Source organism: Cyprinus carpio, chromosome B23 (genome assembly GCF_018340385.1).
Source record: "Cyprinus carpio isolate SPL01 chromosome B23, ASM1834038v1, whole genome shotgun sequence".
In the NCBI taxonomy this organism is placed as follows: domain Eukaryota; kingdom Metazoa; phylum Chordata; class Actinopteri; order Cypriniformes; family Cyprinidae; genus Cyprinus; species Cyprinus carpio.
In genome coordinates, this window is record NC_056619.1 from 27,140,493 (window position 1) to 27,162,992 (window position 22,500).

General features: G+C 41.2%; 2 protein-coding genes across 2 annotated transcripts in view; both read right to left on the reverse strand.

The window, feature by feature from the left end:
* Positions 1 to 721: 721 nt before the first annotated feature.
* On the reverse strand, positions 722 to 3,883 carry LOC109101066 (platelet glycoprotein Ib alpha chain). The gene is made up of 2 exons (XM_019114483.2): positions 3,686 to 3,883; positions 722 to 2,849 (listed from the first exon to the last, which is right to left on the reverse strand). Exons 1-2 carry the CDS (start codon positions 3,756 to 3,758, stop codon positions 1,036 to 1,038), a joined length of 1,887 nt encoding a protein of 628 aa, XP_018970028.2. The 5' UTR covers positions 3,759 to 3,883; the 3' UTR covers positions 722 to 1,035.
* A 6,107-nt stretch (positions 3,884 to 9,990) lies between these two features.
* Positions 9,991 to 22,500, reverse strand: part of LOC109101292 (kinesin-like protein KIF1C) — a 27,441-nt gene continuing 14,931 nt past the window's right edge. Inside the window, exons 15-23 of the mRNA XM_042750264.1 lie at positions 22,485 to 22,500; positions 22,309 to 22,385; positions 21,961 to 22,055; positions 20,384 to 20,467; positions 19,834 to 20,014; positions 18,610 to 18,682; positions 15,136 to 15,234; positions 13,018 to 13,521; positions 9,991 to 11,716 (exon numbers count right to left, since the gene is read on the reverse strand). The exon at positions 22,485 to 22,500 is cut by the window's right edge and continues 60 nt beyond it. Of these exons, the coding sequence (XP_042606198.1) occupies positions 10,835 to 11,716; positions 13,018 to 13,521; positions 15,136 to 15,234; positions 18,610 to 18,682; positions 19,834 to 20,014; positions 20,384 to 20,467; positions 21,961 to 22,055; positions 22,309 to 22,385; positions 22,485 to 22,500 (2,011 nt within the window). The 3' untranslated portion in view covers positions 9,991 to 10,834. The remainder of the gene's footprint in view (positions 11,717 to 13,017; positions 13,522 to 15,135; positions 15,235 to 18,609; positions 18,683 to 19,833; positions 20,015 to 20,383; positions 20,468 to 21,960; positions 22,056 to 22,308; positions 22,386 to 22,484) is intronic.

Consider the following 22,500-nt stretch of genomic DNA (forward strand, 5'->3'; position numbering starts at 1 on the left):
AGAAATTGCCATCTGAAGGTGATTGATGTACACTAGCTCAGGTGAGGTTATTATTAACAGGTTCATTTTTGTTTAGTCATCAGGCTTAAGAACACACTGCTATTTTTGTGCAATTTTCCAACAAATTCATCAACAGTGTGAAGCTATTGAACAGTTGAACTGAAGTCATGTCTGGTAAATTAATACATGCATATGTAAATAAAGTAATCATTTCCATGGTTAACACTTTATTTTAACATTCCAGTTTAGACATTCTGGTGGTGTTGAGGAGATCCTCCCTCACACGTAAAGCACTCTGAGTACCAGAAAAGCATTAAATAAATGTAATGACTTGATGAATAAATGTAGTGAATTATAACTTTGTATGTTCAGTGTAATGACTGCTCCTTGACTTCAAGTCACTCTGCGTGCACACAAACTCATTCTACTACACTGCCAAAAATGATATTCTTCCTTAGTATCTTGTTTTCTAGTATAAATATCTACAAATTCTGGAATTAAGATAAAAAATAAAAAGACTTCAGATATTATGCCAAAAATAATTTTGTTAGTGTTTGCTTAAAACAAGTAAAAATGTCTGCCGAAGACATAAAAATAATCTTGTTTAGCCTTTGAATTAAGATTATTTTTCTTACCCCGTTGGCAGATATTTTTGTTTGTTTTAAGCAAAAACTAACAAAATTTGGATAATATTTTCAGAAAAAAAGACTTAATATCGTAAGTCATTTTACTTGTACAGTAAATGCATCCCGATTCAAGAATTTTTAGATATTTATACTAGAAAAAAAACTAAACAAAAACATGAAGAAAATATTTTTTGCAGTGTAACCCTAACTTAGTCCACAAACACTAATGGTTATTGGTTGACATGGAGTTACAAGGTTACCGATAGTTAGTGAAATACAGTGAATCAGTTCCATTGTTTCTAGCTGAGAAGAGCAAGAACTTTTATTATTACTTCACTGGCTTGAACCAACATGTAATTCTAGAAAGTTTTCAACTGATGGTCGAGAGCGAATTACATCCACCAGCTGCTCACTCCGGGACGACTGCGGAGGGCTGGCCAATCAGAGAGCAGGGCCTCTCACAGACCACGCCCCCACCGCCCATCTGCCACTCCCCCACCAGCCACCTCCTCTCTCTCTGAGCCGCTCTCTCCTCCCTCAGGATCAGGCTGTATCGTGCATTCGCCCAGCGCTCCTCTTCCTCCGTCCACCCGCCTGCTTCCTCTTCTGCACTAATCACTCTGTACAGCGTCTTCCTGAACACTTCCTTATCTCTCACCAGCTCTATTACAGAAGAGACGTCTTCAGTCTCCCTCATCTGGTGCTGCTCGTCTCTGGAGACGAAGAGGACGCTCCGGAACACGGCTTGAGCGTCTTTGATCTGCTCTAGAGGTAAAAAGCTCACGCTCTCACCCTCATTCTCCAATCCGAGCGGCGGTTTTTGAGTGCGTCTGTACGCCCGCAGGGTGACCCGTGAGGGCGAGACATGACGTTTGAGCCGTCGGTAGATGACGAGGTAGTTTCTGAGGAGCCAAAGGAACAGGAAACAGGAAGTGAGAGCAGAAAGTACGCACAGCAACAGAAAACCAGCAAACAGCCACCAGCACCAGGGCAGCAAGCGTCCAAAAGCGTCCTGAGCTTCTACCCAGTGTGCACCAACGCTGGTCAGCAGAGTGACCCGTCTGGTGGTTTGGACCGTGATCGTGGACAGGTCTGGTTGGGCGGTACTTTGCGGTTGGGATTGGCCAATAATTGGTCCAAAGTTGGTGGTGAATGTGATTGTGTGTGGTTCCGGTTGGCCAGTGGCTTGACTTTGGGATTTGGCAATACTTGGAGCAGTGGTTGGCAGCTCAGAGTTGGTTGTGGGTCGAGATGTGTCGGTTTTCCAGGTGGTTGGTTCTGTGGCGTCTGGAGAGGGAAGATATGTATTGGCCATTGGAGTCAAGATAAAATACTGTGTCCAGAATTCATACCAGATTTTGGTCCAGGTCTCAGTGACCCAATACGTTTCAATAGAGGTCCAGGATTTGGTGGAATCGTGCACATGGGCTTCAATAGTGGTGTGATATGGAGCAATCGGCGTTTGAGTGCTGGAAATTGGTTTTTCTGAGATTGTTGAAAGATCAGGATGGGGTCCTAGATCTGTAATATGAGGAGCAAGTTCAAGATGTGGAAGTTCAGAAGGGGTTCCAATATATGGACGTTCAGAAGAGGATACAATATCTGGACGTTCAAGATTTGGTTTGAAATCTGGAAGAACGTGAGTGGGTCTGAAATCCTGGTCTCCTCTGGGCTGGAGGAGTGGAGGATAGGTTGGATCTGGTGGACAGAAGTCACTCTCCTCCAGTTCAATGATGGGTCGTTTGAGCAGGTGAGGTGGTCCGGAACACACCACGGAGTCTGCAGCAGGAAGGATGTCGTTTGGCCCGTCGTGCATGTAGATGTTGTGTTCCTGGTCATTTAGGAAGCTGTGGAGGTAACCGACAGCGCAGCTGCAGAGCCAGGGATTGTGGGTTAGGTAAACATAAGGCAGCTCGGGTTTGGACGAGAAGAAGAGGTCGGGCATCAGCGAGACGCTGTTATTCTCCAAGTCAAACGTCTTCAGGCCGCTGGAGGAGACACGCTCCAGGAGGCGCGGAGGCAGCGCGGGAAGCTTGTTCTGAGACAGGTTGATGACCTCCAGATGCGGCAGTTCACTGAAGGTGCCGTCATGAAGGGAACGAATCTGGTTCCTGTCTAAGAAGATCTCCATCAGACTGGGAGCGCAGCGGAACGCCAGTCCTCCCAAACCAGTTAACCTGTTACCAGACAAACGCAAGACACTCAGCTTCTCCAGCACTGGACCTGAAAGAAACACAGAGTTTGAGACCCTCATCACATCACAATGAAGGTTTTGTGCCTTTTAATTCATGTCTGTAAACAAGCACTTGACTAAATCTACAACCATAAAAGATCTTAATATAACAGAAAATAATAATGTTATGTTATCATCATAATGAAAAATACAAATTAATAAAATACAAAACCAAATCTTAACATATCAAAAAAAAATAAAACATTTATTTACAAATTTTACTCTACACTCTGTAAACCACAAGATCTTAACTTCTTACAAACATAAAGACACTCATTTTGAAAATTAAAAAAGAATTATAATTAAAAAAAAATGCATGATAAATAATTTATCAAAATCATTTTAAAAAGACTAGCATTTTAAATTTAAATTTCACATTTTAATTTTTGCATTTTGCGTTTATTTTGCATTTTGAATTTCACACTTTAAGTTTTGCATTTTAATTTTGCCTTTAGATTTTTGCATTTTGCATTCATTGTGCATTTTAATTTTTGCAGTTTGCTTTTTAATTTTTTAATAATGTCTTTAATTTCTACTGAAATTTTTGCATTTATTTAGATTTTTGAATATCACCCTTTGCTATTTAGCTTGCATTTAAATTTTTGCAATTTGCAATAATTTTTTTTTTTTTTTTTTTTTTTTTTTTTTTTGATTTTGTTTTGATTTTTTTTTTTTTTTTTATTTTTTGTTTTATTTTTATTTTTTTGAATTTCAAGCTTTGCTATTTAACTTTTGCAGTTTGCTTTTATTTTGCATTTTGATTTCCACTTTTTGCATTTAGCATTAATGTAGTGTTTTTCACAGTTTTAGTAAACTGCCTGTTTACCCGACGGCTCCAGTGTGCTGATGTGATTGTGGCTCAGGTCCAGCTCGTGCAGCTCTGTGAACCCAGAATACATGGACCAGGACAGAGAAGTGAACTGGTTTCCGTGAGAACCAGGACCTGTGTGTCTGTGTGGATGCCGTCGGGAACAGCGGTCAGTCCCTGACTCACGCAGCTGACGCGGGGCCGATGATCCTTGTTCCTGTCACTCAGACAGCTGCTGCTCGTGACCATGAAGCACCGTATCAGGAGGAAGACCAGGATGATGAAGTGTGGCATGATGAAGGCTGCCGGATATTAAGACACTGTTGAGCAAAACTGTGTCACCACATGTTAGAACTTCATAAAACAGCATGTTTATTACCACACAAACAAGAAAGAAAAAAACTTTTTTTCCATTGTGACATATTTAACAGTTGCACATTTTTATTACAAGTTCTCTTTAAATGTATTCTGAAAAAAGTAAAACTGGATTATGTTGTCACTTTATAAATGTTAATGTATTGTGAACTTCAAAATATCAAGGAGCTTTTTTTTTTTAGAAGAAATGAATACTTTTATTCATCAAGGAAACTTTAAATTGATCAAAAGTGACAGTAAAGACATTTATAATATTACAGGAGATTTCTATTTCAAATAAATGCTGCTCTTTTGAACTTTCTATTCATTTTTACTGTATTTTTGATCAAACAAATGCAGTCTCTGTGAGCAGAAGAGACTTTAAAAATGCAATTATTCCAAATTTTTTAAACAGAGGTGTACATTTGGAACTTAAGATAATTTTCTTCCCTGCAGAACGAGATTTTTAAGAATTAACACTTACATGTTCTTAATTATAATTAGAAGTATAATCTTCTGTTAGATACTAAAATAACTTGTGCATAATGTATAAGAATAATTTTGTAACACTACTTTAAGGTGTCTTTGTTACACACGTTACATGTACTTACTGTTATAATATCAATTAATTATGCATAAGTCCATGCAACTGTAACTAAACCTAATCATAACCATAAAGTACATCTAGTTAATTAAAATGACTCAGTACTTAAATGTATAACAAGGACACCTTAAAATAAAGTGTAACCAATAGTTTTCTTAGTAAAAGCACTGGTAATAGTGATAGTAAAGCAAGCAGCCTGTATTAACGGAGCAGTACCTGAGCGCTGGCGTCTGCGGAGCTGCATGCGTCTGTATGAAGATGGATCCTCAGCTCTATCTCTCTTCCTCAGAGTCAAACACAAACCACAGCCTCCTCTCCATATATGAGCATATCTCCAGCAGCTCACACAATCGGCTCTTCTTGGGTACAAAAACCAGTTTCCTGGAAGATGTTCATTTCATGTTCATGCAGCAGTTATTATGTCAAGAGATATTTCTGAGTAGTCAACTGTTCACTAACAAGCACCAGATCTGTACATGCTCTGAGTGAAATGAGCGAAGCCCAAGTCAAACTGCTTGTAAAATGATGTCGGTGTTGGATGCTGGTCTTTTTAAATTAAGGCTTTTAAAAATGTGATCTGGGACTTTAACCGTTTTTGTCATTTTAAGCTTTATTGTTTTGAAAAACACCCGTCTAAAACAATAATAAAACAAGAACAGGATCAGGTACAGACGTCAGCTTCTGTCAACAAAAACACTAGAAACAGTCGTTTTTATACACATTGTCCTTTATTGACATTTTGCCGATTTTAACCAGACATTTTTAAAACTCAAAAATAACTCAAAACCCAGAAAAGAAGAGCAACAGAAGAGCATAAAAACAGAAGGTTCATCATTCTGGAAACCTGCGTGATGCACCACTGCTGCCTCACACTAAATCTGCCTCAAAAATAACGTCTAACCGGATCGAAGGCACAGGGATCATAATCCAAATAAATAGTCAAAATATTTCTGCCATCTGATTGAGTTTCAACTTTAAAAAACCCACAGAAATCCTAAAAAAACATCAACTCTAAAACTCACACAACTTGCATGTTTACATGTCCATTTCATTGACCTTTGAACTCTCACATCACTTTCACCATCATCATCATCATCATCATCATCATCATCTGTCAGTAAACTCATTCCAGCCCTACACACTTTTGCATTTCTCATTTCTCTCCTCTACAGAGGTGCCGCTAGCAATTTTGGGCGCTATGAAAGAATACGAGGTTGGACCCCCATCACACCAAACACACTATATTGCCAAAAGTATTGGCACCCCTCTTCTAATGAACAGGTTTGACTAGTTTAGTAATTTGCATGAGTACAAATCTTAATGTTTAAGCATATAATGATATTCTGGGGAACTGTGTGCTTATTGTGATTGTTTGGCCAGGACTCTTTTCTATTCTAACATGACAGTGTCTCTGTGTATAAGACAAGGTTCAGAAAGAAATGATTGATTGAGTCAGTGTGGAAGACACCTCTGCTGTGACTTTAAATGAAGACCTTGAGCCAGAAACTCTTCACCAAACCATGACTTGTACATACATATGGACAGAAGTATTGGGACTTCTCCTTCTTTAGAACAGAAAAAGGAACTTCCACAACTGTGGTAACAAAGATGGAAACATAATCCATGTATTTAAAATTGTATTTCCATTTCTTCTGCAACAGTTTTGGAAGTGTTTAAAATGATTGTGTGCATATGTACAAGTCATGGTTTGGTGAAGAGTTTCTGGCTCAAGGTCTTCATTTAAAGTCACAGCAGAGGTGTCTTCCACACTGACTCAATCAATATATATATATATTTTTTTACCTTGTCTTATACACAGAGCCATCATCATGTTAGAATAGAAAAGAGTCCTGTCCAAACTGTTGCTATGAAATTAGAAGCCAGAATATTCCCCAGAATATCATTATATGCTTAAATATTAAGATTTGTACTCATGCAAATTACTAAACTAGTCAAACCTGTTCATTAGAAGAGGGGCGCCAATACTTTTGGCAATATAGTGTATAAGCCAACCTAGCTATTCAAAATCTTTGTCTGCAGTGTAATTATATTGACCTATTACTTTTGCTGTTGCTTTTGACCATTAGGTATCAGTAACACAGTTCATGCAGAACCTGTTCTGTGGACATAGACTTACACTATTCTACTTAATCAGTTATATTACTAGAAATGCTTCACTGGGGCAAACAAAAAAATCCTAAAATAATAAATAAACCCCATAGCAGCATTTCCAACATTTCTCGATCACGATCTCTTACTCAGCTCAATGTGACTATTACACTGACAAAAAATGTTTCATTCATCCAATTAAAAAAGTTTAGGGTAATGATTCACATCTATATTTTTAACTTGAGCCAATGAAAAATAAATAACTTGACCACAATTTTTTTTAACTGGATGAATGAAAATATTTTTTCAGTGTAGCTTAACAGCTGTATTCCTTGTTTGCTAGCTACCTATACACATACAGCATACAATGTTAAAAATGTTCTACATTATGAACCTTAACCCAAAAACCTTTATCTTCACACACTGTAGATAACTGTGACCCTGCCTGTGAACACCCAGATATTTAAAAAAAAAAAAACAGTGGATGAGTAATTCACTCCTTGATTTGCTTAATAAAAGCCTCCTTTGAGATCGTTTTGACAGACATGTTTATTATGCATTATATTCAACGTGTTTATTGCTAAGTTTATTGTGGCAAAATAGAAGCGCAGCTGTAATTCGTGAGCAGTGTATCTGGTTGCCATGACAACCTCACACACTTCCTGCTGCTGCTCTGTGTAATCAGAGTGTGAATTTGTAGATTTTCTATAGCAAAACTAAAATGTGTTTAAAAGTGCGACTGACCAAATCTTCCGGCTCGGCTTGGCCTCCCTCGAACTCAAAGACCAGTTTCTGCTGCTGCTGATCTGCTCGGCTTGCCCTCCCTCGAACTCAAAGAAACCACCCAGAGACTCTGGGCTACATGGCACGGGATGAAACCATGCACTGAATGGAGGGAATATTGTTTTATTTGTAACTCTTTGGTAGATACATTTATAATTTCTATTACATTACTACTACTGTTACTACTAATAAAACCGATCTCTGGGGGCCCCAAAAGTGTGTGGGCCCTTAGAATCATTCTAACCCCAAGGCGCCCCTGCTCCTCTAGACTGAATCATTTCAGTGAATCATTTGATTCGGCTTGTTCGTTTTAAATGAACTGGTTCTTGATTCGAGTCATTCAGTGAACGAGGTGAATCGATGAGTGTGATATTTATGTTATATATATGTTTATTACACTAAAGACCATTACTGGTCAGGGAAGTCGTGGCCTAATGGGTATGACTCCTAACCCTAAGGTTGTGGGTTCGAGTCTCGGGCCGGTAATACCACGACTGAGGTGTCCTTGAGCAAGACACTGAACCCCCAACTGCTCCCCGGGCGCCGCAGCTTAAATGATACACACTGCTCTGGGTGTGTGTTCACGGTGTGTGTGTGTGTGTGTGTGTGTGTGTGTGTGTTCACTGCTGTGTGTGTGCACTTTGGATGGGTTAAAGGCAGAGCACCAATTCTGAGTATGGGTCACCACACTTGGCTGTATGTCACGTCACTTTCAAGTTTTTACTGCAATACTGAGTTTGGTGTAAATTTAAATGCTAAAAAAAAAGGTTGATAGACTGAAATAAAATGAAATAGTGAAGGGTGAGTCGAATGATTCTAGCAGCATCTGAACATGTACTGAAGCCAGAACACTTGTGTATTGAGTTGATTCGTTCTGAATCAGGTGAATGAATCATTTGCAAGAACCGGTTCAAAAGAACCACATCAAAACTTCCTCAGATCTCACACAGTAATTCATCAGCGTCACTCACACACTCCCGTGGCGTTTCCTTCAGTGATCTCAGGTTATGGGCTTCTCATTAAGGCACATTAAGGCTGAACATACGAACACCCAAAACTAAAGCACAACTAGTCCTGGGCCGAGTCATTGCTGGAGGTACGTGATCCTGAACAAGTGACGTGTGACGTGCGTTAACAGAGTTTGGGTCAGTTAGGGTTAACTAGTCTCAGACCGCCCACATATGCATATTGCACTTAAAATAATGAGAGCTTTGCAAAATCCACAAGCTCTAGTCTGATTGGATGACCAGGAGAACTAAAGGCCCGTTCACACTGAGAATGATAACTATAAGGATAGCTCACCAGTGGACCATAAAATTCTGTTTATTGTAAGCGCTGCAGTTTTGTGATCTGTCACTTTAAATGCTCGAGCTCAGATGGATTCTGATTGGTTGTAAATGTTTTTGTCGTACATTAACTGGAAAAAAATATTGTTTTGAAAGTGATTCCAGTGATATCGTTCCTCTGTCATTATCATTATAGTTGTGATGTGGACTTGTTCAAAATTTTGCATACTGAAAATGTCTGCTGTCCGTTATCAAAAGTGTAGCTATATACACAGTACAGACCAAAAGTTTGGAAACATTACTATTTTTAATGTTTTTGAAAGAAGTCTCTTCTGCTCATCAAGCCTGCATTTATTTGATCAAAAATACAGAAAAAACAGTAATATTGTAAAATATTATTACAACTTAAAATAATAGTAAAATAATAGTTTTCTAATTTATTCCTGTGATGCAAAGCTGAATTTTCAGCATCATTACTCCAGCCTTCAGTGTCACATGTAACATCCAGTCTATCACATGATCATTTAGAAATCATTCTAATATTCTGATTTATTATGAGTGTTGGAAACAGTTCTGCTGTCTAATATATTTGATGAATAAAAGGTTAAAAAGAACTGCATTTATTCAAAATAAAAAAAACAATTCTAATAATATATATTCTAATAATAGGTTTTCTTTACTATCACTTTTTATCAATTTAACACATCCTTGCTGAATAAAAGTATTGATTTTATTTAAAAAAAAGAAAAAAAAATTACTGACCCCAAATTACTGACCAGTAGTGTATGTTGTTATTACAAAATATTTATATTTTAAAAAAACATAGCTTCTTTTTTTTTTTTTTTTTTTACTTTTATTCATCAAAGTATCCTAAAAAAAGTATCACATGTTCTGAAAAAATATTAAGCAGCAGAACTGTTTCCAACTTTGATAATGAATCATCATATTAGAATGATTTCTAAAGGATCATGTGATAATGATCCTAAAAATTCAGCTTTGCATCACAGAAATAAATGATCATTTAAAGTAGAATACATTTAAAAACAATTATTTTAAATTGTAATAATATATCACAATATTACTGTTTTTTCTGTATTTTTGATCAAATAAATGCAGGCTTGATGAGCAGAAGAAACTTCTTTCAAAAACATTAAAAATAGTAATGTTTCCAAACTTTTGACCTGTACTGTAAATGAATGCTCAAAGCAAGGTCACATTAGCGGGGTTTTTTTTTGCCGGTGGTCGCAGATAAAAAAAAACATCCATTGTCTCTGATAAACCGAGAAATCGCTTTTAATGCAAGCTTTTTGTTGGTCAACGTGGCAGATTTGCCTGACCAACTTGGAGCAGTTGTGAAATCTGCGTGAGGAAATCTTCTGTGAAAAATTCCCAATCACGTAGATTCCTATTAAAATGACTTGATTTCAGCTCCAAAGATGTGCAGAACTAATCGTTATAGCTGTGATGTAGACTTCTAATTAAGTGACGGTTACATTAGCAAAACATTCAAAATGTAACAAACTAAAAAAGTCTGTATTCAATAATCAAAAGTGTACTGATACATAAAACAGTTTAAAGCAAGGTCACATTTGTGAATTTTTGGCCAAATTTCACAAACGAAAAAAGGTCCTTTGTCTCTTACAATCCAAGAAATCACTTTCAATCCAAGCTTTTGATGGTCAATGTGCCAAATTTGTCAGACCAACCAGTTGAGAAATCTTCCGCTCTCATGTGAAATTCTCAATCGCATAGATTCCTGTTAAAATGACTTGATTTCGTCTGCAAAAATGTGCGGGACTACAGTAAATGTGAGCGAATATTAAACCTTCATCATCATAGTTCTCTCTCTCGTCGCGAACAGGTCTGAACTGTCACTCAGACACTCTTCTTCTGTCAAAAGTGGGCGGTTCTTGGCCAGAATGAGCTCTTTCTGCTGATAGTCCGGCTACACGAGACTGTTAACTACCCCATCAGAACAACACGCTTGTATTTCATGACATCGTGAGTGAAGGACAGTAAACGACGGACTCATCAGACGGGCGTTTCTTTGCTCTTCAGGTCGGGCGCGCTGTACTGCCGTCTCATGCGCGGCGGAGTGACGTAGCCCTGTGGTTTTTGGTTTCTGCCGCGCTGGTGATCAGAAAGCGTGTGCGGTAGAGTCTGGAAAACGGGCCGCTGATGACTGATGTACGGTTGTGCGTATGCACCCTCCCCGCGCACGCAAGGACCCGGCGACTGTTGTCGATAGCGACCGCGTCCCGAATGCTGCGCGCCGTTATTGTTGTGGTGACCGTTGCTATAGTAACCCTGGTTGCCAGGCACGGTGGAGCCATCCAGTGAGTTGCGCCTGTAGCGCCACTGTAGTTGAGGAAATGGATTGCCGTTGCCATAGTTACCGCTGCCGTATTGGGGAGGTTGCCAGGGATGGCTGGGGGAGGGCGCACGCATGATGACCGGCACTTGGAACGGTAGAGGAAGTAACGGCACGCCAGGGGCGGGGCCTCGTCCCTCACTGCGCTCATCCTTGAGATCTTCCAGAGTGACGGATGCATTCGGGCCCCAGGAGAGCCGGTGCTGTGGGTTGCTCTTAAAGGGGAATTTCAGCTTGCAGTCCTGAGGGGGAATGAAGCGTCCCGTTCCAGGAAGGTGGACCACGCCCTCCCCGGCCCCGGCTCCGCCCCCTCTGCGCAGACGCTTGGTGATCTGCTGCTGCTGCAGGTTGTGCAGACGCATCTGCTCCTGCTTGAGCCAGCGCATGCGGCCCCTCCGGAAGGCAGGGTCTTCTTCCATCAGCCGTGACACTCGCTCTTCCTTAGGGAGGAGCTCCACAGGGCCACACCCATCCTGCTCATCGCCCCGCCCCTGATCGCCATTCACGGCCAGTTCCTCCGATTCGTCATCATCATCATCATCCTACACAAACACAATCAGGTCAACCATTACCGACTCCACTACGAGCTTGAGCTTAGAATGCCTTTAAAGGCCAACTGAATTTCGAAATTTGATTTAAATTTGAATTGATGTAACAAATGTGTGTGTTTGTGTGTGTGTGAGAGTGTGTGTGTGTGAGTGTGTGTGTGTGTGTGTGTGTGCCTGAGTGCGTGTTTGGTGTGTGTGTGTGTGTGTGAGTGTGTGTGTGTGTGTGTGTGTGCTTGTGCGAGTGCGTGTATGTGTGTGTGTGCGTGTGAGTGCGTGTGTGTGTGCCTGTGTGCGAGTATGTGTGTGTGTGTGTGTGTGTGTGTGTGTGTGTGTGTGTGTGTGTGTGTGTGTGCCTGAGTGCGTGTATGTGTGTGTGTGTGTGTGAGTGTGTGTGTGTGTGTGTGAGTGTGTGTGTGTGTGTGTGTGTGCCTGAGTGCGTTGTATGTGTGTGTGTGTGTGTGTGTGTGAGTGTGGTGTGTGTGGTGTGTGTGTGTGTGTGTGTGTGTGTGTGCTTGTGCGAGTGCGTGTATGTGTGTGTGTGCGTGTGTGTGCGTGTGTGTGTGCCTGAGTGCGTGTGTGTGTGGTGTGTGTGTGAGTGTGTGTGTGTGTGCGTGCGTGTATGTGTGTGTGTGTGTGTGTGTGTGTGTGTGTGTGTGTGTGTGTGTGTGTGTGTGTGTGTGTGTGTGTGTGGTGTGTGTGGTCACGTGTGCCTGAGTGCGTGTATGTGTGTGTGTGTGTGTGAGTGTGTGTGTGTGTGTGTGTGGTGTGTGTGTGTGTGTGTGTGTGTGCCTGAGTGCGTGTGTGTGTGTGGTGTGTGTGTGTGTGTGCGTGAGTGTGTGTGTGTGTGTGTGGGGGTGAGTGCGTGTGTGTGTGTGTGCGTGTGTGCGTGAGTGCGTGTGAGTTGTTGGTAGAATGATATTGCTAGGTGTGTGTGTGTGTGTGTGGTGTGTGTGTGTGTGTGTGTGTGTATGTGGGGTGAGTGCGTGTGTGTGTGTGTGGTGGTGAGTGCGTGTGTGTGTGTGTGGTGAGTGCGTGTGTGGTGCGTGCGTGCGTGTGTGTGTGAGTGCGTGCGTGCGTGTGTGAGTGCGTGCGTGTGTGTGTGAGTTTGTGTGTGAATGTGTGTGTGTGTGTGTGTGTGTGTGTGAGAGAATGTGTGTGTGTGTGTGTGTGTGTGTGTGAGTGTGTGAGTGTGTGTGTGTGTGTATCTGTGTGTGTGTTTGAGTGTGTGTGTGTGTGTGTGTGTGTGTGTGTGTGTGTGTGTGTGTGTGTGTGTGTGTGTGAGTGTGTGTGTGTACCTGCTGCACTGCTGGGATGATGCTCTCCATCTTTATCATGCGGTCTCTGAGGGCTCTGATCTCCTCGTCCTTCATGTTGTTCTGCTCTTTGACCTCCTGCAGGATGTCGGTCAGTTTGTCGATGTGTGCTCTGAGGTCACACACACCGTTCTCTCCGTCTGTCGTCTCCAGCGTGCGCTCGTCTACGATGCCCACCGTGTCCCACACGTCCTGCGCCACCTCCCTCCAGGACTCACTCTCGGCCGCGTCTCGTTTGTTGTACATGCGGCAGAGCTCCTTCATCTTGACGATGGCCAGCGCCTCCATCTCGCGCCGCGAGTGCCGGAACTCTCCGAGCGCCACCTCGTAGCAGATCTCCTTCACCGCCTGCAGCTTCAGGTCGCTCATGGTCACCTGCTGGGGGTCCTTGCTGATGCGTCTGCGCTGCGGGATCTGATAGACGCGGAGCGGCTCGCGCCGTTTGCCGCTGCTGGGTAAACCACAGCGCTTCACTATGGACTGAACCTGAAACACACAGGAACACACATGAGGAACATGTGACGTCTGTCCTGTATTAACAATGTGTGACCCTGGACCACAAACCAGTCATAAGAGTCCACTTTTTTTTAATTGAAATGTATACATCATCTGAAAGCTGAATAAATAATCTCTCCATTGATGTGTGGTTTGTTAGGAGGACAATATTTGTCTGAGATACAACTATTTGAAAATCTGGAATCTGAGGGAGCAAAAAAATCTAAATATTGAGAAAATCATCTTTAAATTTGTTCAGATGAAGTTCTTAGCAATGCATATTACTAATCAAAAAATTAAGTTTTTGATATATTTACGGTAGGAAAATTTACTAAATATCTTAATGGAACATGATCTTTACTTAATATCCTAATGATTTTTGTCATAAAAGAGAAATGTATAATTGTGACCCATACAATGTATTGTTGTCTATTGCTACAAATATACCTGTGCTACTGATGACTGCTTCTGTGCTGCAGTGTTATATTTTATCTTACCACTAAGAGTTCTCCTAAATAGCAGTAAAAGTTTTTTGAGTTTTCTCTTAAAACCTATCATAGCTGCTGAGACAAACATTTACTAATGAATAAATAAAAGTCTTAAGCTCAGAGTAAGTGAGTGACGTGACATACAGCCAAGTATGGTGACCCATACTCGGAATTGGTGCTCCGCATTCAACCCATCCAAAGTGCACACACACACACACACACACACACACACACACACACACTGTGAACACACACCCGGAGCAGTGGGTATCATTTATGCTGCGGTGCCCGGGGAGCAGTTGGGGGTTCAGTGTCTTGCTCAAGGACACCTCAGTCGTGGTATTACCGGCCTGAGACTCGAACCCACAACCTTAGGGTTAGGAGTCAAACTCTCTAACCACTAGCCCACGACTTCCAAGGGGGCGGGGCTGACCTCGTTGCTATGGATGATGTCAGCGTGCTTATTAACTATGCTCACAGTGATTGGCTGATAGTCTCTGTCAGAGATTTATTCATAGAAATATAGACCAATTATGGTAGACGTCACAGTTATGTCACTTGCATTGGGGTCGCAGAAAAACACTGGGAACAAATGAAGGGAAATGGGTAAAATACATGAATTTTAGAAAAATAAAGCAATAAGACCCCTGAAGCCATGGTTTACAGTGATTTATAACAGCTAAAGGGCATTGTTAAGCACAACGCGAAGCAGAGTTTCACAGAATAAAACAGAGCAAATAAAGTGTATTGATATTAATAAAAACAGTGTTCTTCCACCAAACAATGTAGTTCCTCAGAATCTGTTGTGGTTGTAACAAAGTGGTTGCCGAGCAACACACAGAAGTAAACAAAGGTGTATGTTTGCAGAGTAATTTACAACAGCTTCAAATGCGACTCAACCAATCAGAATCAAGGACAGAACTATCTGCTTTATAAAATTATTTTTGTGCCTCTGGATGTGAGAATGGGAATGCAAATCATTTTTAATCACCACATACAGTAACCGTGTGACCAAAATACCAATAATAACCAAAACAAAAAATGATTTTTTTAAATTATAAACAAGCCCAAAATACACCAGGACTCTTATTTTGAAATGTCTCTGTTTGTCTGGTACCTTGTTAGCTGGTAGTTTCTCTCTCAGGGAGGAAATGAGTCTCCAGCTCTCTTCACATGAGCGTTTGTCAGAGTCATCTCCACTGTCTGAATCTGCGTACTGAACACACACACACACACACACACACACACAATAGTGTGACCCACAGCTGTCTACATTTCAATTTTCATCTGAAGCTTTAGCATGGGTATCCTCATACTTATCAAATAGAGAACAATGTGTAAAAATTAAAGGGGGTAAGTCCTGTGATTTGCATTATACAATGGGTGTACCCCAAGGATCAGTACTAGGTCCCTTACTGTTTAGTTTGTATATTAATGATCTTCCGCAACAGTGTGAAGGGATACAAGTACAAATGTATGCTGATGATACTGTTATTTTTACACATGAATAAAACAGCAGAATCAGCAGCTGAGAAGTTAAAAGCTGCTACAGAAAAGAATACACAGTGGCTAGAACAGTCATGTCTTAGCTTAAACATCAGTAAAACAAAAGGATTTTTTTCTCAAAAACAAACGTTAAATCTCCTCATGTTGATATATGTATTAATGGCGAAAAGATAGAAATAGTAAATGAGTTCAGTTATCTTGGTATAATATTGGACTCAAATCTCAGTTTTAAAAAACATGTAAAGAAAATGGTGAGGAATATTAAACATAACATGGCAAACTTTAGACAAATCAGACAATGTCTTTCTTTTGATGTAGCTAAGGCTCTTATGCATGCTACAATTTTTGCTCACATCTTATTGTTTGACATGTTGGGGTCAAGCTGGTGAAACTGTTATTAAACCTTTAAAATCTCTACAAAAACAGGCATTAAAAATTTTAGATAAAAACCTAACCATTTTCATTCTTGTAGGATCATAGAGAAACATAATTTATTAAAATTTGATAATTTTAGACTTTATTCAAGTTTGTGTATGGTTCAGAAAATCCTAAACGGTCTGGCTCCTTCTGTATTACGTGACTTTATTCATCTTCGTGGTGAAACTTCTGTGAGATCTACCAGACTATCATTTATGAGTAATTGTCTGGTCCCCTTTCGTCGCTCTGCATTTGGACTATCATCTTTCGCAGTGAAAGCCACTAATCAGTGGAATGCCCTACCAGAGGACATAAAAGGGTGTAAGGCTCAGGGTCTTTTTAAATTGAAGTTAAAATCTTTTTTCAAATTGAACCAATTATGTAATCATTGAGATTGTGGTAATTAAACTGATTGACTGATTTATTTATTATTTATTTATGGCCCTGACAGTATGTGTGTATGTATGTATGTATTGTATTTGAACATAGGTACCGTTTGTGTAATGTTATGTTAGTGTTGACCTGCCGGGGGATCTACGGATGAAAAATAGCCCATGGCTAAATCCGGTACAATACATGAAATGGAAATTTTATGTTAAAAATTGTGCATGGTCCCTTTATAAATAAATAAAAGAAGAAAGAAGTTAACAGACCTTTATCATGTAACTGCAGGAAGAGCTTTGTACTGATATACACTACCATTTCAAAAGTTTGAAGTCAGTAATTTTTCAATGCTTTTATTCATCAAGGATGCATTAAATTGATCAAAGGTAACAGATATTTAAAAGGTTACAAAAGATTTCTGTTTCAAATAAATGCTGTTCTTCTGAACATTCTATTCATCTGTGAATCCTGAAAAATAAAATGTATCATGGTTTCCAAAAAAAGTATTTCTGAAGATCATGTGACACTGAAGACTGGAGTAATGATGCTGAAAATACAGCTGCACATCACAGAAGTAATTACACTTTGAAAAATAAATTACACTTTAACAGAGATTCACATAGAATGTGTGTTTGTTTAAAGTGTTTTGTTTTTTTTTTTTGGTGTGTCAGAAGTGTGTGTTTGTGTGTGTGTGTGTGTGTTGTGTTGCGTGTGCAGTGTGTGGTGTGAGTGAGTGTTGTGTGTGTGTGTGTGTGTGTGTGTGTTGAGTGTGAGTGGTGTGGTTTGTGTGTGTGTGTGTTATGTTAGTGTTGTAAGAGGTGTGTGTGTGGGTGTGTTGTGTGTGAGTGTTGGTTGTGAGGTGTGTGTGGAGTGAGTGTGTGTGTGGTGTTGGTTGTGTGTGTGTGGGTGGTGATGTGAGTGAGGGTGTGTGTGTGTGTTGTGTGTGTGTGTACATGTGTGTGGGGAGTGTGTGTGTTGTGTGTGTGTGTAGTGAGTGAGTGTGAGTGAGTGAGTGGGTGTGGGTGTGAGTGTGTGTGTTGGTGTGTTTGTGTGTGTGTGTGTGTGAGTTGTGTGAGTGTGTGTGTGTGTGTGTGTGTGTGTGAGTGAGTGAGTGAGTGTGGTGTGTGTTGTGTGTGTTGTGTGTGTATGGGTGTGTTGTGTGTGGGTGTGTGTGTGAGTGTGTGTGGAGTGTGTGTGTGTGGTGTGCTTGTGTGTGTGGTGTTGTTGAGTGAGTGAGTGAGTGTGTGTTGTGTGTGTGTGGTGTGTGTGTGTGTTTGGTTGTATGTGAGTAGAAGTGAGTGTGTGTGAGTGTGTGGGTGTGTGTGTGTGTGGTATGTGTGTGTGTTTGTGTGTGGTTGTGTGAGTGAGTGTGGGGTGTGTGTGTGTGTTGTGTGTGTTGTGGAGTGTTGTGGAGTGGTGTGTGTGTGTGTGTGTGTGTGTGTGTGTGGGTGTGTGTGGTGAGTGGTGAGTGGTGAGTGTGTGTGTGTGGTGTGTGTGTTTGGTGTGTGTGAGTGTGTGTGTGTGTGTGTGTGTGTGTGTGTGTGTGTGTGTGTGTGTGTGATGAGAGTGTGTGTGTGTGTGTGTGTGTGGTGTGGGTGGTGTGGTGTGTGTGTGGTGTGTGTGTGTGTTGTATGTGTGTTGTGTGTGTGTGTGTGTGTGTGGAGTGTGTGTTTGTGTGTGAGTGATTGTTTGTGAGTGTGTGAGTGTGTTTGCGTGTGTGTGTGTGTGTGTGCGTGTGTGAGTGTATGTGAGTGAGTGTGTGTGTGTGTGTGTGTGTGTGTGTGTGTGTGTGTGTGTGAGTGAGTGAGTGAGTGAGTGAGTGAGTGAGTGTGTGTGTGTGTGTGTGTGTGTGTTTGTGTGTGTGTTGTGAGTGAGTGTGAGTGTGTGTGTGTGTGTGTGTGGTGTGGTGTGTGTGTAGTGATGTGAGAGTGAGTGAGTGAGTGAGTGTGTGTGGTGTTTGTGGTGTGTGTGAGGTGAGTGAGTGAGTGTGTGAGTGTGTGTGGTGTGTGTGTGTGTGTGTGTGTGGGTGTGGTGAGTGTGGAGTGTGTGTGTTGTGTGTGTGTGTGTGTGTGTGTGTGAGTGAGTGAGTGAGGTGAGTGAGTGAGTGGTGTGTGGTGTGTGTGTGTGTTAGGGATGAGTGAGTTGATCGTGTGTGTTGTGTGTGTGTGTGTGTGTGGTGTGTGAGTGAGTGAGTAGAGTGAGTGAGTGTGTGTTGTGTGAGTGTGTGTGTGGGGTGTAAGTGTGTGTGTGTGTGTGTGTGTGAGTGTGTGTGAGTGTGTCTCACCAGTCTCTGTTGCTCCAGCAGTAGGTCTGCTTCCTCTTTCTCTCTCCGGTACTGAATCTCCACGTCCTGTAACCTGACAGAGACACGTGTGGATGGTGAACAGACCTCCTCAGTACACGTCAGCTAATAGTGGATTTTACTGATAATGACAGCTAGGTTGATTAATCTACCGATACTGAACAAAAACCAAAATAGTGCTTTACTATCTTAAAAAAACACTACTGAACCATACTTTGTAAATAAATAAAATATTAATGTGAATTATTATATTGATCATTAAAGTTAGTTCATAGTTTATTAACCTAACATAAGCAACTTTAAACATTCAGTAAATATTGAAATTAGCCACCGCCAGCGTTTTTGCAGATTTTCTCTAATATTTCATGGCCCCCGGAATATTTTGTTATGAATATCTGAACATCTATCCATCAAAAACAGTTTCATTCTAGCTTCAAGCATTGTTTTGTATCAACACTTGAATGTAGGTAGGTTTAATAAAAAAAAAGTAACATTTTGAGCAAAAGGCTGAGAAATTTGTATTTTTGTCAAATACTACATCTAGATGATATTCAGTAATATTATCAAAGCAAAGCTGCAGTAGATGTCTTCCATCAGTTCTCCCAAAGCTTCACAGTCCTTTCTGGATCCACATTTCACTCGGGAACATCAGACAGTTTTCATTCAGATGCGGTTAGTGTTGATGATCGCATTATTTTTAATATGCATATGCTTCCATATGAGATCACTGTTTCTGCAGCTTCCTGTCTGAGAGTTTCTAGACTCATTCAGGAGATGTGTGATAGCGCCCCCTAGAGTATAACAGCGAGAACACAGAGACCTGGAACACTCAGTGTTTGGGGGTGAAAGAGTTAAAAACAGAGCAAACAGAAAGAGAAAGTGTGATCTTATAGCGCTCTAAATGAAACATAGTCATTACATAACAACGATTTGGGACAAATGAAATTGTAATTTAACTGGGAAACTACGTGGCGCGGCAGGGTTTTCTGTCGGCTGTGTTTAAGTGTCAAAACAAACAGCAGAGGTGTCAGGGCTTGGCCTCTAGAGGCCGCTCTCGCTCTGTATAATCACAGCAGACTCTTCTCAGCCGCTCCAGCAGAAGATGCTACCCAGAAAACTAGCAGCAGGGATTTCTGCAGATAGTTCCAGCAATCAACTATCGATGCCGGGTCGAGCTCTACACGTCAGCACCGGTGTGTGTCTCACCTCCTCTCCATCTCCAGCTTGATGTCGATGCCCTGTTTCTCCAGCAGCTCTCTCTGAGCGTAGCTCCAGTCGGCCGGCTCGCCCTGCTGCTCCACACAGCTGCTGCGCTCGCGCTCCAGACGCGCCTGCTCCGGGTGATTGAACCGGAACACGTGGCTCTTGCCCATCACGATGCGGTTTCCTGCGTCACCAGAGGTCCACAGGGTCACATGATCAGGTTAAACTTGATTCAAAGGCTAAACAAGATTGTTTTTCTTGACAGGTATTTTTGCTTGTTTTAAGTAAAAACTAACAAAATTTGGATAATATTTTCAGAAAACAAGAATAATGTAAAATATCTTAAATCATTTTATTGTCAAGTAAATGCATCCTGATTCAAGAATTTGTAGATATTTATACTAGAAAACATGACAAAACACTAATGAAGAAAATCATTTTGTGCAGTTTGGGCAAATAAAGACAGGAAGGGCTCATAATACATAGTTTCAGTCATTGTTCAGATTAAGGAAAGAGAGAGCAACTGTTATTTTGAGGAAAGGGACACACTCACCCTGTCTGAGCAACACACACTCGGTGATCTGCTTCCCGTTCACGTACGTCTCCGCTCCCTCCAGCGGCTCCAGAGTCACGTCCACTGTGGACACACAGGAAGTGATGTCATCGCGGTGCATACGGTGTGCTAATGAGGAGGGCGGGGCTCCCCGGGGAAGAAGACTCTGCCTCCCGTAGGCCCCGCCCACACCGACTCAAACAGCACTTATGAATCATTTGGTGTCTGCTTTGTGTCGATCAAGTTTAAAACAAACAGGAAGGAGTCAAATGAGATGGAGCAGCTCTCACTGGTCAGGGACTGATTTACATGCAAAGAATGTCTTTTATCCGTTTACTGTGATCTGAAATGAGTTGGGTGTGATGAAAGACTCCTCTGCTACTGAATTTGTCAACACAAATGTACAGATTCACGTCATGCCAGTGTACACACAGAGAAACTCACAGAAGACACAGACTGTTTATGTGGTGACATGTATGGAAGAGTGTGTGCTCATAACAGAAGGAGGAGGAGGAGGGCTGAGGAAGGACAGATGAAGGAGCTCGTGATTGATTTACAGATGATACCTGTGTCAAATCCCAGCAACTGTTCCACCGACAGAGAGAAAACCAGCACAGTACATGAGTGTGTGTTACTGACACACACACACACACACACACACACACACACCAGTGTTAATGGTCCGTTTGAGAGATAGGTGGCAGTAAAACATCTTATCAAAAAACCACAACAAGACCCTAAAGAACTAGTTAATTATAGACCGATCTCGAATCTCCCTTTTCTTTTCAAGATACTAGAAAAGGTAGTATCCTCACAATTATATTCCTTCTTAGAGAAAAATGGCATCTCTGTGAGGACTTCCAGTCAGGATTTAGACCGTATCATAGTACTGAGACTGCACTCCTTAGAGTTACAAATGACCTGCTCTTATCATCTGATCGATCGTGGTTGTATCTCTCTATTAGTGCTATTGGATCTTAGTGCTGGGTTCGACACTATTGACCACACTATTTCTTTTGCATAGACTAGAACACTTTGTTGGCATTAATGGAAGTGCATTAGCATGGTTTAAATCGTACTTATATGACCGCCATCAATTCGTAGCAGTGAATGAAGAGTGTGGTATCATATCATTCACAAGTGCAGTATGGAGTACCTCAAGGCTCAGTACTAGGGACCGTTATTCTTCACGCTTTACATGTTACCCTTGGGAGATATCATCAGGAAACAGGGTGTTAGCTTTCACTGTTATGCTGATGATACTCAACTCTATATTTCTTCGCAGCCCGGCGAAACATACCAACTGGAAAAACTAACAGAATGCATTGTTGGAAAAAAAAACGGATGATATATAAATGATATTTTTGGCATAAAAGAAAAATGTGACCCATACAATGTTTTGTTGGTTATTGCTATTATTGTGCATTTTTTAATTTTGGTGTTGTTTTTTTCATTTTTACAGTACGACCATCTTGAAGATACTGTGTGACTGGATTACTACCGTAACACTGGTGCACCGTACCACACACACACACACACACACACACACACACACACACACACACACACACTCTTACCTCCTCCGTTCTGGTTGATGTAGCTGTAAAACACACAGTGCTGCTCTTTAATGAACTGACCACTGAGCTTGATGTCCACGTCCTTCTGACCAACCCTGACAAACACACACACACACACACACACACACACAGATGAATATCACCACATAAGCAATCATCAGCTCAATTATGTACTGCAATACCACATCAGAGTGTTTAAATCATTAAAAAGATTACATTTTACAATACATATTTTCAAAGTGATTCGATATCTGTCACAATCTCACAAACATCCTGCAGCTCTGTAATGGAGCCTGAACTGGTGGTTTAGATTCAGTCTGAACTTCAGATTTGTAATGGAGTCTGAACTGGTGGTTTTGTTTGATGTAGTACAGCAGACACTCAGACATCAGCGGATCCTCGTTCAGATTCACCAGGTGAGGAGTCTGAAACACACACACACACACACACACACGCCTGAACATCTCTGCACTGTGTGGTTATGTAGTATAGGTGTGAGTGTGTTTCTGTGTGTGTGTACGGACCCCTTTTGGTGAAAAC